The sequence below is a fragment of the Sus scrofa genome, chromosome 13, assembly GCF_054392235.1.
Source record: "Sus scrofa isolate SSC_HxYL_T2T_F1_AM1 chromosome 13, Sscrofa_HxYL_maternal_Yorkshire_Landrace_v2.0, whole genome shotgun sequence".
Lineage (NCBI taxonomy): Eukaryota > Metazoa > Chordata > Mammalia > Artiodactyla > Suidae > Sus > Sus scrofa.
Genome location: NC_139395.1, coordinates 181,306,855 through 181,324,437, shown reverse-complemented (window position 1 = coordinate 181,324,437; position 17,583 = coordinate 181,306,855). Strand labels below are relative to the sequence as shown.

Sequence of the window (17,583 nt, the reverse complement as noted above, 5' to 3'; positions counted from 1 at the left end):
AGTGGTCAGGACAGGACATCCTAAAAGAAATTTTCGTTCTAGACAGCTCCAGTTTGACCCCTAGACTGGGAACCTCCATATGCTGCAGATGTGGCCCTCAAGAGACACATACACACACACACACACACAAGAAGTAGACCTTAAAAAGTCCTCAATTTTTCTAACTATGTATAGACAGATGTTAATTAGATGGTATAAGAATTTCTTAATTTTGTTGCAGTTAAATTTACCAATTATTTTGCCTTATGGTTAGTGCATTTGAAGTATTTTTTCCCCATGCCACTGATCACAAAGATATTGTATTCTCCCATGTTTTTTCTTTTTTTAAATCTTTTTGCTTTTTAGGGCTGCTCTTGCAGCATATGGAAGTTCCCAGACTAGGGGTTGAATTGGAGCTGCAGCTGCTGGCCTACACCACAGCCATGGCAACACTAGATCCAAGCTGCATCTGCAGCTCATAGCAAGGCTGGATACTTAACCCACTGATCAAGGGCAGGGATTGAACCCACATCCTTATGGATACTAGTTGGGTTCATTACCACTGAGGCACAACGGGAAGTCCTCCCATGTTTTTTCTTTAATTTCATAGTTCTAATATTTTTGTTTTTATTCTACCTGAATCCACTTTATTTTTAGTGGTAGTTAGGAATCCAGGTTTATTTTTCTGATTATACTTAGCCAGTTCCTGACACCATCTTCTAAACAATCCACAGGGATTTACAGTATCATCTTTACCAAATATTAGGTTGCCATATATACATGGGTCTGTCTTTGAACTCCGCTGAATTCATTAGTCTACATATACTTTCAACACAATAATATGGTTTACTTTCTATAGCTTTGTATTATTAATATTTTATGAGATGTTTTCTCCTTTTACCCTACACTTTGTGTTTTGACATTTCCTCTTTCCCTTTTTTTCTTTTTCTTTGATTATTCTTGCCAGAGGTCTCTATTTTTTCTGTTTCCTTATTTTTTGTTACTTGGGATTTGCTCTGTTGAACTTTTAAAAATTGATTTAAATGCTTAGATCATTTTAAAAATACTCCAATCTGCCCTCTTACCACTGCCTCATCAGTTAACATCCCGGGCTCTGCACATACACTAGGTCAAATCATCCTTCAATCTACCCATGGGTTTCTCACATTTCTTGTTTTCCTTTTAATTTGTTATTATTAGTGCCTGGAATGCTACTGTTTCTCTCGAGATGATTTTAAGAGAAGTCAGCAGTCTGAGTCAATCCACCAATTTGGTAAGAACTAGAAACTAAAAACTATTTCTGATGTTTATATTTTGGCTCGGAATTTAGCATTCTTCCCAAGAAGTTTTTCTCCCATTAATTTAATCATCCATTCTATCAGGTAATATTTCAAAGGTCCACACAGATGATAGAATTATTTTTTTTTTTTTTTTGTCTTTTGTCTTTTTTTTGGTTGTTGTTGTTGCTATTTCTTGGGCCGCTCCCGCGGCATATGGAGGTTCCCAGGCTAGGGGTCGAATCGGAGCTGTAGCCACCGGCCTACGCCAGAGCCACAGCAACGCGGGATCCGAGCCGCGTCTGCAACCTACACCACAGCTCATGGCAACGCCAGATCGTTAACCCACTGAGCAAGGGCAGGGACCGAACCCGCAACCTCATGGTTCCTAGTCGGATTCGTTAACCACTGCGCCACGAAGGGAACTCCAGATGGTAGAATTATTTATTCTACTTTCTAAGGAACAGAACACAAACTTATCTTTATATAATGAAATTCAGAGTATTTGTGTCCAAATTCCATGCTTTCAGTGCAGTACATGGAATATATGGATAGACTAAAGTAGTTTTCAAACGCTTACAACTTTAAATCCAAACACTGTCCAAAAAGGATGAGTTAGTATTAGGGGTATAATTTCTTGGGTGTACTTATCTCACTGTAAAGAGCTACCAGCATGAGCTGTGGTGATTAGTAAAACTACTGTTAGGTTTACCAGAGACAGGATAATAAAGGGTTATAGCTCCTTAGTTAGGACCACTGGCCTACAAAATATACACATCAAATGACAAAAAAGTTTAACTTAGAGCATTTTTTTTTTTCTGTTTTCAACAGCGGAATTCATCACATATACTTATAACTGCATAAGGACGAAAATATAAAATGTGAATCAAAAAATAAACCATGGAGTTCTGGTCGTGGCTCGGCATTAATGAAACTGACTAGTAACCATGACATGGGTTTGATCCCAGGCCTCACTCAGTGGGTTAAGGATCCCGCATTGCCATGAGCTGTGTAAATCACAGACAGGCTCGGATCCTGCATTGTGGTGGCTGTGGTGTAGGCCAGTGGCTACAGCTCCAATTTTACCCCTAGCCTGGGAACTTCCATATTCAATGCATGTGGCCCTAAAAAGCAAAAAAGCAAAAAAACAAAAACAAAAAAAGAATCATAATAAAAAGTATATTTTTGTTTCATTACATAAGTCAATTAAATAATAATTCTTCACATTTGAAGAAAGTTCCATATGGTAAAAAAAAAAGAAGCTACATGTACTTATTTTGTATTCTCAACAGCTCTGAAGTTAGAATCTACATGTACTTATTTTGTATTCTCAACAGCTCTGAAGTTAGTTATAGTGTGACTTAAACACAGAACCTGAAAAATTACATAAGTTGCTTAACCTTTACACAGCAGAAATTTTTAAGTCTGAAAATACAGCCCACACCTTATTACTACTTTATTTTAGGACTTGGTTTTTCTATCTTACTAAGAAATAAGTTAGGCAAAGAAAACAGAAAGTTGTACAGAGACAGAGAAGAAGTTGAAGGGAATAGAAGAAAAAGAAAAATAATTTCTCTTAACTTTTCCATAACACAAAATGTTGGATTAAAATGTTATCTTTATCCAAACATACTCTGTGATCAAAGGTGTGCTGTTTTCCAGAGTGTTGATGCCTGCAGAAACAGACTTACTACATAGACCTAAGAAACAAGGATTTTAATACCGGAGTTCCCATCGTGGCACAGTGGTTAACAAATCCGACTAGGAACCATGAGCTTGCCGGTTCAATCCCTGGCCTTGCTCAGTGGGTTAAGGATCCGGAGTTGCCGTGAGCTGTGGTGTAGGTTGCAGACGCGGCTCGGATCCCGCGTTGCTGTGGCTCTGGCGTAGGCCGGTGGCTACAGCTCCAATTAGACCCCTAGCCTGGGAACCTCCATATGCTGCAGGAGCAGCTCAAGAAAAGGCAAAAAGACCAAAAAAAAAAAAACAAAAGGACTTTAATACTTATTTTTAAGGTAAGCTTGTAATTTTTAAAGACCAAATATTGTCTATTTTAGTTACAAAATATTAAAATTCCTACCTAACATGGAGAGACAAATTTTCTCGATATTCCATCTTTTCTTCACATTAACAATATAAACTCTTGCTTTTGATTTAGAAAGTGGGGAGTCAAAGTCTAACTTTACAAAATAAATGTTTTTCATATCTATATTCCATTGCCCTTTAAAGACATGTAGCAAAATATTTTAGAAAAACTTGAATTTTCATGTCTAGACATAAATAATACCACTGCACAATTTTTTAACATCCTCTTTCCAAATCCGAATTAAACTGGTTAAGTCTGTTGTTAGCAGCTAGGGAAGGGAAGGGAAGAAAAGAAAATGAGACTAGAGGAGAAGTCAGGAAGGAAAAATGAAGAGAATTAGGATGACATATTTCATGAAGTGTTTTGAAAATATTAACTCATTTTATTTCTTGTTAGAATTATTAGATAAATTGTTACTATCCATTTGGTAAATTGGAAAACTATAGCTCATGGAAGTTAAATAATTTTAAGATCTTGTACGAGACAATTTTGGGGTTTGAATTAATAAAAAGAAATTGTAATAAGTCAAATGGAAAACACCCAGCAGCCCAAGAACAGAAATGGATCATGCTATGTGGTTCTAAAGAAAGATACCACTGAAACAATGCCCTGCAGTTGAAGAGAAGGTGAAATGAGGGGCAGTGTATTATAGCTGGGTCTCCTTGACTCAGAAAGTGCCACATAAATAAGATTCACACTATTGTGGACACTGACAGAAGAGCACCCACTGCAGGATCTATGAAGAAGTTTTTGGTTCAGCAAAGTCTTCTACCCAATGATGTTGGGCTCTTATCTTGTTAACTGTCCTGAAGGGTTAATATAAATACATACCATCATTTCAACAGAAGGCTCCTTAGGAAAGGGGGAGAGGTATAAGGAGTCCCCTGTCGAAAGATGGTCTCAGCAATCTCTGTATGGGTATTCGGAAACAAACAAAAACAAAGAAAATGGTACACCCTAAACTGTAATTTAACCCTCAAATTTCAAGAGAAATGAGAGTTTAATAGAAACAGTTATTTGCAAAATCATATTAACAATTTTAGGCTACACAGTTATAAATGTAAATCAAAATACATTTCTACCTTTTTTTTTTCAAGGAAGATTTACTTTTCATTTCTGCAGGCTTTGTGGCTTCCCATTGGCCAGCATGAGTTAAGTAGAAGAATGCACAGATGGGGAATACTCTGACCACTCCTCTGTGGTCTGGACCTACAGAGAATCTCATCAGAAAGAGAAGAACAAATGATTCCCCACTTTCATTCTTTGGAAATGCTGGCAAGTCTCCCAAAATAGTAATATAATATTTTTATATTTGCTTAAAATAACTGACATGTAGTTGGGATTATCTAATCTCTTTAGATAGGGAAATGCCACCTCACTCCTTGAGAGCAAAGAATTGTATCCCAAAGTAAAACATGGGTAGGTTATCACAGGGAATAAGGACATGGTGTTGGAAAGAGGGAAGTTATTAATTTCTATTAATATTTAGATGAAAATTATTTATGTCATAAGCTCTGGAGAGTGTAGAGAATTTTCCCTTCATTAAAACATAACCCATGGAATAAACAAGGTCCTACTGTATAGCACAGAGAAATATATTCAATATCCTGTGATAAACCATAATGGAAAAGAATATCAAAAAGGATATTTTTTTTTTTGCCTTTTTTTTTGTTGTTCTGCACGCGTGGAATATGAAGGATCTCAGGCCAGGGGTCTAATCAGAGTTACAGCTGCCAGCCTATGCCACAGCCACAGCAGCACAGGATCTGAGCCACGTCTGTGACCTACACCACAGCTCACTGCAATGCTGGATCCTTAACCCACTGTGCGAGGCCAGGGATGGAACCTGCAACCTCAGGGTTCCTGGTTGGAGTCTCTCTTTTTTTTTAAATTTATTTACTTTTTATTTTTTTTATTTTTTGCCTTTTCTAGGGCTGCATCTGCGGTATGTGGAGGTTTCCAGGCTAGAGGTCAAATCAGGGCTGTAGCTGCCAGACTATGCCAGAGCCACAGCAACACAGGATCCGAGCCGAGTCTCCGACCTGCATCACACTCACGGGAATGCTGGATCCTTAACCCACTGAGCAGTGCCAGGGATCGAACCTGCAACCCCATGGTTCCTAGTCGGATTCGTCAACCACTGCGCCACGACAGGAGCTCCCCTGGTCGGATTCTTTTCCATGCACCACGACGAGAACTCCCAAAAAAGAATATTTTATATATATATGTATATATAACTGAGTCACTTTGCTGTACAGCAGAAATTAACACAACATTATAAACTTCAATAAAAATTTTTGAAAAAGATAACATGAAAATTCATGTAGTTGTTAGACAATGTTCTAGTACCTGAACATAACTTTGCATCAGTTCAATGACTCTTTATGAGAAAGACAAGAGAATAAAAACACTAAGAGTTAAAATGTCAATAGTAATTAGAAAAATCATTCCAAATTTGTCTACGTCTTTAAATAAAATGACAAAAATTTGCATCCAGAACAAGATGTTACTCCCACAGCTAATGAAATAGTATTTGATGGCAAACATACAGATAAAGGGTTGGATTTGACCATGTTTTTTCTCTTCCATTTTTAAGATTATATGATTGAGATCTTTTGAACTTACCTAAATACGCTGGATAAAAATATTCCTAGAAAAAAAGAAAAGAAAAAATATATCTAATATATCTTAGCAAACCTAAATTTCACTACAGAGTTGATACTTAATTTTAAAATGTGTTTTACATTAAAGATGTAAATAAATTATATATAACCATCATTTCCACATTACAATATGACATTTTTTATAGTGAAATGTATACCAGGAATAGATGACTAAGAACATTAACCTAGGAGTTCCTGTCATGGCTCAGTGGAAACAAATCAGACTAGCATCCATGAGGACAGAGGTTCGATCCCTGGCCTTGCTCAGTGGGTTAAGGATCTCGAGTTGCCATGAGCTGTGGTGTAGGTCACAGATGCAGCTTGGATCTAGTGTTGCTGTGGCTTTGGCATAGGCTGGGGACTACAGCTCTGATTGGACCCCTAGCCTGGGAACCTCCATGTGCCGTGGGTGTGGCCCTAAAAAGAAAAAAAAAAAAAAAGAAGAACATTAAACCAATAAGATGCTTAGACTTAAAGCAATACTGACTGATTAAATCAGGTTTCAAAAGCTTCTAAACTGAAAATAGGTTCCACTGAAGATGTTAAATGTGACTATATATGCCCCCGTTTAAATTAATTAAATCTTTTAATTTTCCATGATGATTAGATACCCATTTTACATCATGCCGATTACACTCACCAGATTCAATGCTGAATAACAGCAACATGATTTGAATTGAAGTTGACATTTATCTCTTAGCATCTTACATACCTATAAATATCTTACTTATAAAATGGTTATGTACCAAGAATCTGTAAATCAGTAATTTGGACTAAGGAATTCACTTTACCAAAAGGAGAAAAAATTTTTAAATGATTCTTGATGGTAGGAGTTCCTGTCATGGCTCAGTGGTAATGAAACTGACTAGTATCCATGAGGATATGAGTTTGATCCTTGGCCTCACTTGCTGGGTTAAGGATACAGTGTTGCTGTGAGCTGTGGTGTAGGTCACAGACCAGGCTTGGAACCCGTATTGCTATGGCTATGGCTGGCGGCTACAGCTCCAATTCGACCCATAGCCTGGAAACTTCCATATGCCACAAAGGCAGCCCTAAAAACCAAAAAAAAAAAAAAGGAAAGGTAAAGCTCCTAGGCTGGTTCACAAAAGCCTTCTTAAGCCATAATATATCTAAAGAGCAGCATGAATAGCACAAAAACTCCTCATGAGAAACATATATTTCTACACAAAAACAGCCTCAAGAACATAACCATCCAGGACAGAGTTAAAGTCCTCCCACCTTCCCCCTCTCACATGTAAACCTACACAACACTTACCTATTAGTTTATAAGGATGGGCTCTTCCACTAAGCAATTCAGACAGCAGTGTTGTCTACTATAGAATAAAAGCGAGGAGGATAGGCAAAGATGAATAAGTTCAAAAGGAGATGATGTAATGGTGAAAGGAATACATTAGGAACAACAGGGAAACAGGGAAGACAAGCAATAGAGTGGGGACTGGAAGGGTGGACTAGGGCACAAGGGAGAGGGACAGGGACTGTGGGCAGCAGAATAGGAAGTGAGAAGCAATGACAAATGTTTTTTCTTTCCTTTCATTTCTTCCATTCTTTCTGTTTTCTTACTCTTCTGTCAATAACACTATTGTCAGCATGCTTAAAGGAGATGAGGCACATGGCTAAGTTACTTTTCTCCACTATTTTTCCTCTTTCCATATGTCTTCTGTCTCACTCCCCAACTTGCTACTAAGAAGTTAAACTATGCAAGCATATTTATACTGTTAGAAATACATGCTCAAGTATTTATGGGTGATATATGATTATGAAATTTCAGGAATGCAGACTTGCCTTACAATGTTCCAACAAAACAAAATAAAAATTAGAGTGAGTGGGACAGAGAATAGGCAGAACTTGGCAGATCATTGATAATCACTGAAAGGGGAAGTATCTACACTGGGTTTATCACATTGTTCTCTCTACTTTGGGATATGTTTTCAACTTCCATAATAAAAAGAAATGTGTGTGGGTTTGTGAGTGTGTGTGTGTGTGTGCATCTGTTTCCTACACAGTAAGAGGATACTGTTATATTTTGTGGAATAAAACATTTTTGTCTTGTGAAGTGTTTTTTCACAAAAGGCAACAAAACTAAGACAAATATTTTGATTCAATCCTGGAGAGTATTAAAAATGAATCTTTGTGCCCCTTAGGAAAAACGCCCTTTGAACCTATTAGAGTAGGTGGAGGTAAGAGGATTAAAAGGCATCCCAGATAACACAAGTTATCATGGTCTTGGATAAGTTCGAATTATTGACAATGGTTCCTGCTTGTTTCTTCTCATCTAGTCTCATGGTTCCAGGAGCTACCGCAAAGATGAAGGAGGCACTTCGTCTGTGTTGTCTCCTTCATTTCTTTTTGGTTATGTAGTTCATCTCAGGGAAAAAAAACTAAGGTAAACCTGAAGGTTACCAAACTTGAATTCTTGAGGTCACCCTCACCCTAAGTCACAGAGGCACTATTAATATTCCTGCTACCTCCAAGACATGTTAGAGCACATCCTTCTCTAGTAAAATCAGATTTTTATATAATACTTAAGGGTCTTTATGATTATATTTTTCTAGACTAACTAGGAAAAATTTTATATAATACTTAAGGGTCTTTATGATTATATTTTTCTAGACTAACTAGGAAAAATTTGTATATTAAAGCTATAAATTCTAACCTCAGGTATTACTGATGATTTTAAGTAGGCTCAGGTAACCTCCCAAAAGTTTATTGAGCAAATTATAAGTATTCTCAAGGAACAGAGTACTGTAATGAATTATTCCTTAAGCATTCACCGAGTACCAATTATACACCAAGCACTGGATTACAGGCCCTGTTTCCTAAAGCTTGAATAAAAATGCCAATGGGGAGATCAATACAATATAATGATAAAAATGCACACACACATACACATACTTGAGATGCCTCCCCCTCATCCAATACTATAAATTCTGGCTGGGAAAAAGTAGTTACAAACCATGAGGTTCCTACTATTTGCAACAATTAGGTATAACTGAATTACAGTTTGGTTAGAGCACTGTGCTTTTGGCAAATAGTGTCTCCCTAACAAGCCTACTTTCCCTTGAAGGTACTTCCTTAAATGCTTCAGTGGTTACATGAGAAGGTGATACACACAATCATTAATTTTAAAAAGGAACACAAGGGAACACAGACTCAAGCTGGAAACGTTCCATCTGTAGTTGTATTTCCAGGTATGCTAACTTACCACTTTCCATGAATTCTTACCGTTTCAGGGTCATTTTCAAAGACCTCCCTGGCTTCTTCTTTACTGCACAGTTCTTCAATGCATTCTCTTTCAAGATTACCTTGTTTCCTTTCTTCAAGCATAGAATTTGCTCGGCGTTTCCTAATCAGGACCTGTGAAGCATGTTGCTTTGACAAAACTGAAAGAAAGAAGATAAGTTTACATGAACACATCTTTCTCCGCCTGAAATATTTTATTACACAATGAGATTTTAAATCATTTTCTGCCTGTAAATTTCACGAGATCTAAAGTTATTAGGGTTGAACAGTGGAAAAAATGCAGATACATGAGCGCTTTGGTTAAAAACTCAGAGAGCAGTTTGGTGTGCAGCTACACACTTGTCTAATGATTTACACAAATTATTCAAGTTGATGCTTGAGGTCAAATACCATACAATAATTTAACATTTACCTCATTATGACTACACTGGAAAGAGCATCATGTTGAAATGACTATGTCAAAAGTCATAGCCACATCGTCTTTAAAGCTAGCGTAACAGACTTTCTCAATTTTAATGAAAAACTTGTGTGATCTCTGTGGAGACAGAGAAATGCAGGAACATAGTCCAATCAGCTATTCGAAAGACACTTGAACAAGAAATTAAAAATCCATGGCAAAAGGAAGACCTTATGCAAAGCCAAAATATAGAAGGCAAAGAAAAAGTTTTGCAAATTTGGCTATTAGAAAAAGTTTAACCAGTTGACCAATAACAACGAAAATAACATAGCAAAGTTCAACATCAGACAATAGATTGGAAAGGAAGAAATGGGAGAAATGAAAGAAAAAACATTTGTTATTTCATCTTACTTCCTGTCCTGCACCCCCAACTCCCTGTCCACATCCCTTGTGCCCTAGTCCACACTCCCAGCCCTCACTCTATTGCTTATCTCTCCATTGTAGATTGTACTTGTGCCTTTAAATTTTTCATTAAAAAACAATATTCTATTTACATACTAAAATGATAAAGCCCAAACTTCATACCCTCTCTTCTTTTCTTCAAATATAACTGAAGATAACTTGAGTGTCTTTCCAAACTCTTTATGTATCTGTCTACATATCTATAGGTATGGCTGGTAATATATATGATTATGCTATAGGGGTGGCATCTACTGTGTACATTTTTTAATTTAATGATATATCTTGAAGATCTTTAGTGTAAGAGTGTCTTTCTTGTTTTTAAGAGCTACATATTATTCCACAGTACACGTATATACATATATATGTATATATATATTTCCCATTCCCTTCTGGATAGTTACTTATGTCATTTATAATTTTTTGATAATAAAGTCTTTCAATAAACATTCCATACATACCTTTTCTATGTGCATGTGTAAAGTAGGACTTTACTTAGAAGCAGAACTGTTGAACTGAAAAGTATATGGTGAGTTCCCTGGTGATTTAGTGGTTAGGACTCTAATGGTTAGGAGTCTAATGGCTAGGTTCATTCTCTGGTCAGGGAACTGAGATCCCACATTCAGCCACTGCACGTTGAAGTCAAAGAAAAAATTACTCAAACATAAAATTTTTAATATGGATTTTAACCACAAATGGTTCTTTCATAAAGATAAATAACATAAACAGATAAATTTATTTTCTCTTATTTCTCTTATAACCTAGTAAATAATAAGAAATAGATAGTCAAAAGTTGACAATAGAATGAAGAAAGAAAAATCAAAGGCCTAATTAATCGACTCACTATAATTATTAGTTGAATAATTGAAAATCTTTCAAGAGGAATTAAGTTTATCTTTTTAATTACTTTTTTTACTTGCTAAAACAGAAGTTTAAATGCAATGATTAACTAACTAAAGTGTTTGAGTTATATTTTTAACTCTATCTCTCAACATCTTTATCATTGTTCATCAAGATCAAGACTGAATCAAGGCTGCGCAATGTGTCTAAAAGATGCTGTTCTGTGAGCCTGCTACCTGCAAGTGTATTGATGACCGATAAATGGCAGCCCAATCAACAATGAAAGAGTCCAACATTGCCAATTATCTCATTTATTTGAGGTAGTTTTAAGTATGCTACTTGATAATAAATACAGCAAAAACTTGGCCCTTCTGAATGTCAAAGCAAATATGTGAAAAAAAAACCAGTAATATATTCTTTTTAAAATGAGTATATTGATATAATAACAAAACAATCAAGGTCAAATGCACTTGGAAAACAAGCCATAAATATCACTCCTTGGCATTTCTTCCTTACAAAATATAAAGATTTAGAATTCAGACATTAATATTCATATTTGAGAATATCACTTTCCCTACAAGGGTCCCCACTGCAGGACACTGACAAGGTATAACACACATTATATTGATGTTGTGAAGGGCAAGTTCTCAACTGTCCAGGGAGAACCAAGGTGGTAGTTAAATGCCAACATAAATTTTTAAAACTATATAAGGAAATGTAGTAACCTCCATTATTTCAGAGATGATGAAAAATCATGAGCGGGAGTTCTCGTCGTGGCTCAGCAGTTAATGAACCCAATTAGGATCCATGAGGATGCAGGTTCTACCCCTGGCCTCACTCAGTGAGTTAAGGATCCAGCATTGCCGTTAGCTGAGATCCCGCATTGCTGCAGCTGTGGTGTAGGCCAGCAGCAGTAGTAACGATTCTACCCCTATGCCAAGAGTGCAGCCCTTAAACAAAACAAAACAAAACGAAACAAAAAAACAGGAGCATTCAAGATATTTTCTCTAAGGTATAAAGCTAGTAATAAGTAGCAAAATACAACTTAGATCACAGATATTCCAATGCTCAGACCTGTGACCACTAATAACTACTTGCTTGCTGGTGCTTTTCAGAAAATAGGCAGAAATTTCATTATCTCCAATGATTAGAGGAATACTAAAAATGAAAACCTATACCTCTGATCTAATTTTTTTTCCCTGCGTTTTAGGGCCACACTTGCGGCATCTGGAAGTTCCCAGGCTAGCGGTCAAATGGGAGCTATAGCTGCCAGCCTATGCCACAGCCACAGCAATGCCAGATCCTAGCCACATCTGCGACCTACACCACAGCTCACGGTAACGCCGGATCCTTAGCCCGCTGAGCAAGGCCAGGGATCGAACCTCATGGTTCCTAGTCGTATTCGTTTCCACTGCGCCACTCTGGGAACTCTGGGTAATAAAACTAAAGATTTTTTTTTAATTTGTCTAAATAAATTTTGACTGAATTTGAAAGCTTATGTTTTATTTCACCTAGGTTCACCCCAATAATACTCCCAATTGGCATGGTACTTACTAATTTTCAAAGTGTATATCAATTATTTCATTGATCCTCATAAGTAATGAAATATATTACAGGATTAGAATTCGTTCCCATTTTCCTATGGAAGAAATTGGAGCTGAAAGAAGTTACATGATTTGTTCAAGGCCATAGAGCTGCGAAGTGATCCTAATGAGAAAGGAATTTAAATATACCATCCTCCTAGCTCAGTGCTCCTTCTATGCATTATGCCACTTAAGGCACAAGGTAATTGATTTAAAAAAATATATTATGGGAGTGCCCATCATGGCTCAGTGGAAACAAACCTGACTGGTATCCATGAAGACACAGGTTTGATCCCTGGCCTTGCTCAGTGGGTTAAGGATCCAACACTGCTGTGAGCTGTGGTGTAGGTCACAGATGCAGCTCAGATCCCGCATTGCTGTGGCTGTGGCGTAGGCCAGCGGCTACCACTCCTATTTGAACCCTAGCCTGGGAACTTCCATATGCCGCCGGTGCAGTCCTAAAAAGACAAAAATAAAAAATAAATTATGTTTTCGTGTAGTGGACATGTTTGGTATCTTAAAATAAGGTATTTACAGTTCTTTATAAAATAAACCCATCCATCAACACAGAGTGTACTCTCAAAGGCATCTACTATTCCTTTGTCAAAAAGATATAAACATGGTATCACAGATCCAAAATAAGAATTACAACTGTAGGATGAGACAAATATACGGTCAGAAGTGATGGGGTTTTTTTTGTTTTTTTTTGTCTTTTTTCTTTTCTAGCGCTGCACCTATGGCATATGGAGGATCCCAGGCTAGGGGTCCAATCAGAGCTGTAGCTGCCGGCCTATGCCAGAGCCACAGAAGTGCCAGATCCAAGCTGCATCTGCGACCTACACCACAGCTCACAGCAACGCTGGATCCTTAATGCACTGAGCAAGGCCAGGAATTGAACCTGCAATCTCATGGTTCCTAGCAGGATTCGTTAACCACTGAGCCAGGATGGGAACTCCTGGTCAGAAGTGTTTTTATCAGCTGGCTCAAATCTATCTGCCCCCAAATATCCACCCTGCTGGCATGCAGGAATGTTTAAAAAGTTCCGTTATCTATCCTAACAACAACCACGGCACTATAAGCATGTAAATGCTGTTTTTGCATTATCTCCTTTTAATCCTAATCACAATTGTTCTGCACAAACTAAAACTGAGAGAAGTTAAGTTTAATTTTACTAAGTTCACACAGCTAAGAATAGCGTCAAGCCTGCCTCAAAAACACATTCTATTTTTGCATTTGTTGCACTTCTAAAGAAGATTAAGAAATTTTTCAAGAACGTCCTGGTTAAAACTTAACTATGTTGCTTGAAAAGTGTTACATTCAGATTCAAATTTTTATGTTGTAATGTTTCCTGATAAGCCCTTCAAGATTAGAAGCATGACTGGGAGTTATTGCTGTGGCGCAGTGGGTTAAAGAATCTGGGGTTGCAACTGCTGTGGCAGAGGTCACATCTATGGCTAGGATTCCATCCTGGCCAAGGGAACTAAATTCCAAATGCTGCAGGTGCTGCCAAAAAAGAAAAAAAGAAAAAAGAAGTATAACTGGATCTGCTTGATTTTTTTTAACTTACCTGAGTCATCCCTTCTTCAAAACAGTAACCACAGAAATTGAACAATCACATCAATAATATAAACATTGTGCAAACATTAACTAGAATTCTTTTTTTAAAACTGTCTTCACAGCCTTCACACGTTCCCCTCAATATTTTCTGTGGGGGCAAATTTTTTTTTTCAGCATAAACTTTATTGTCTTATCTCCAAAAAATAATTTATTACTATTAGTTCTTCATTTAAGAACCTGTAGTAAGGATAGCAGGGTTAGTATTACCTCTACTAACAGGAAAACTCTTCCCCTATTCAATTTAGTTCAACCTTGATCAAGACAAGATCCTTTCTTCAGGTGCCTTTCCCACTAGGTTGCCCAAGCTTGCTACCCCCCTTTCATGGGTGTCAGGACTATAGATCTGCAGTTTGTCCAAAACTAGTCAGTCAGATGAGGGTGAGGTGGCAGATGGAGGAGATCTAAGCATTAGGATAGTTCATCCTCTGAATCTCTTCCATTCTGTTCTCTTGTCCTTCACACAGATGGGTCTCATATTCCTCCCTTCAAAAGCTCATCTCTTTTTTCAGTTCCACTTTCTCTTTTTTAGCCATTCTTATTCAGCACCCCAAAAATGATAAACTGTCCCTATCCTAAGGATAGTTCAGCCTATACAAATCAATGTGATACACCATATCAACAAAAGAAAAGACAAAAACCACATGATTATCTCAATAGATGCAGAAACACATTTGATATAATTCAACATCCATTCATAATAAAAACCCTTATGAAAGTGGCTATGGAGAGAATGTAACTCAACATAATAAAAGCTATTTATGGCAAACCCACAGCCATTATAATACTCAATGGTGAAAAGTTGAAAGCCTCCCTGCTAAAATCTGGAACAAGACAGGGATGCCCACTCTCATCACTTAAATGCAACATATATTGGAAGTCCTAGCCACAGCAATCAGACAAAGAAAAAAAAAAATGAAATATATCCAAATTTGAGGGAAAAGGTAAAACTGTCACTATCTGCAGATGACATGACAGAAAACCCTAAAGACTCCATACAAAAACTACTACATTTTATAAACAAATTCAGCAAGGTAGCAGGATACAAGATTAACATACAGAAATTGGGTGCGTTTATTTATGTTAACAATGAAATATCAGAAAGGGAATGTAAAAGATAACTGCTGTCAAAATCATATCAGCAAAAAATACTTAATAATAAATCCTATCAATTAGGTAAAAGACTTGATTTTTGTTTTTTTGGTTTTTTTAGGGCTGTACCTGTGGCATATGGAAGTTCCCAGGCTAGGGGTTAAACCGGAGCTGCAGCTGCCATACTACACCACAGCCACAGTAACACCAGATCCAAGCTGTATCTGCAACCTACCCTACAGCTCAGAATCCTTTAACCCATTAAGCAAGGCAGGGATTGAACCTGCATCCTCTTAGATACTAGTTGGGTTCTTAACCCACTGAACCACAACAGGAACTCCTAGGTGAAAGGCTTAACATTCTGAGAACTATAAAACATTTACAAAGGAAATTAAAAATGATTCAAAGAAATGGAAAGCTATCTCATGCTCTTGAATTGGAAGAATTAATCTTGTTAAAATGGCCATACTACCCAAAGCAACTTACAGATTTAATGCAATCCCTATCAAATTACCCATGACATTTTTCATAGAACTAGAACCAGAACAAATTTATATGGAACCATACAAGACCCAGAACTGCCAAAGCGATCCTGAGTGAAAAGAACAAAGCTGGAGGCATAATCTGTCCAGACCTCAGACTATAGTACAAAGCTATGGTAACTAAAACAGCATGATATTGGCACAAAAACAGACATATAGATCAATGGAACAGAATACAGAGCCCAGAAATAAACCCACAGACCTATGGTCAATTAATCTTTGACAAAGAGATAAAAAAATAGAATGGAAAAAAGACAGTCTCTACAGAAAGTGATGTTAGGAAAGCTAGACAGCTACAGTCAATTGGTGAAATCAGAACACTTCCTCACATCATGTATAAAAGTAAACTCAAGATGGTTTAAACACCTAAAATAAGTGTGGTATCATAGAACTCCTATAATAGAATATAAGCAAAATATTCTCTGACATAAATCACGGCAATATTTTCTTAGATCAGAATCCCAGAAATTAAAGCAAAAATTGGTAAATGTACTCAATCAAACCTAAAACTTTTTGGGCAGTAAAGGAAACCATTGACAAAATGAAAAGATAGCCTACAGAATGGGAGAAAATACTTGCCAACGGTGAAACCACCAAGGGATTATATTAAATATACAAACAGCTAATACAACTCCATATCAAAACAAACAAACAAACAAACAAACAATCCAATTGAAATATTGAGCAGAAGACATAAATAGGCATTCCTCCAAAGACATACAGATGGCCAATAGGCACATGAAAAGACCCTCATCGTCACTAATTATTAGAGAAACGCAAATCATAACTATAAAAATGCCTCACACCAGTCAGAATGGTCATCACGGAGTTCCCATTGTGACTCAGCAGTTAAGGAACCCAACTAGTATCCATGAGAACATGGGTTCTATCCTTGGCCTTGCTCAGTGGGTTAAGGATCCAGCATTGCCATGAGCTGTGGTATAGTGGTATAGGTTGCAGACCTGGCTCAGATCTGGTGTCGCTGTGGTGTAAGCCAGTGGCTAAAGCACCAATTGGACCCCTAGCCTGGGAACCTCTGTACGCCATGGGTGAAGCCCTAAAAATACAAAAAAAAAAAAAAAAAATGGCCATTACTAAAAAGTCTACAAATAAAAAATAATGCAGGAATACACCTGACCAAGGAGGTAAAGGACCTATATGCCGAGAACTATAAAACTTTAATCAAAGAAATCAAAGAAGATGGAAAGAAATGGAAAGATATTCCATGTTCCTGGATTGGGAAAATCAATATTGTAAAAATGGCCATACTACCCAAAGCAATCTACAGATTCAATGCAATCCCTATCAAATGACCCATGACATTTTTCACAGAACTACAACAAACAATCCAAACATTTATATGGAACAACAAAAGACCCAGAATCGCCAAAGCAATCCTGAGAAACAAAAACCAAGCAGGAGGCATCACTCTCCCAGACTTCAAGAAATACTACAAAGCCACAGTCATCAAAACAGTGTGGTACTGGTACCAAAACAGACAGACAGACCAATGGAACAGAATAGAGAATCCAGAAATAAACCCTGACACCTATGGTCAATTAATCTTTGACAAGGGAGGCAAGAACATAAAATGGGAAAAGGAAAGTCTATTCAGCAAGCATTGCTGGGAAACCTGGACAGCTGCATGCAAAGCAATGAAACTAGAACACACCCTCACACCATGCACCAAAATAAACTCCAAATGGCTGAAAGACTTAAATATACGACAGGACACCATCAAACTCCTAGAAGAAAACATAGGCAAAACACTCTCTGACATCAACATCATG

At 37.2% G+C, this 17,583-nt stretch overlaps 1 protein-coding gene across 1 annotated transcript in view; it reads right to left on the bottom strand.

Annotated features, from left to right (window-relative positions):
• PROS1 (protein S) overlaps window positions 1-17,583 on the bottom strand; it is an 80,672-nt gene that overhangs the window by 45,308 nt on the left and 17,781 nt on the right. Inside the window, exons 2-3 of the mRNA XM_021070736.2 lie at window positions 9,249-9,406; window positions 5,968-5,992 (exon numbers count right to left, since the gene is read on the bottom strand). Of these exons, the coding sequence (XP_020926395.1) occupies window positions 5,968-5,992; window positions 9,249-9,406 (183 nt within the window). The remainder of the gene's footprint in view (window positions 1-5,967; window positions 5,993-9,248; window positions 9,407-17,583) is intronic.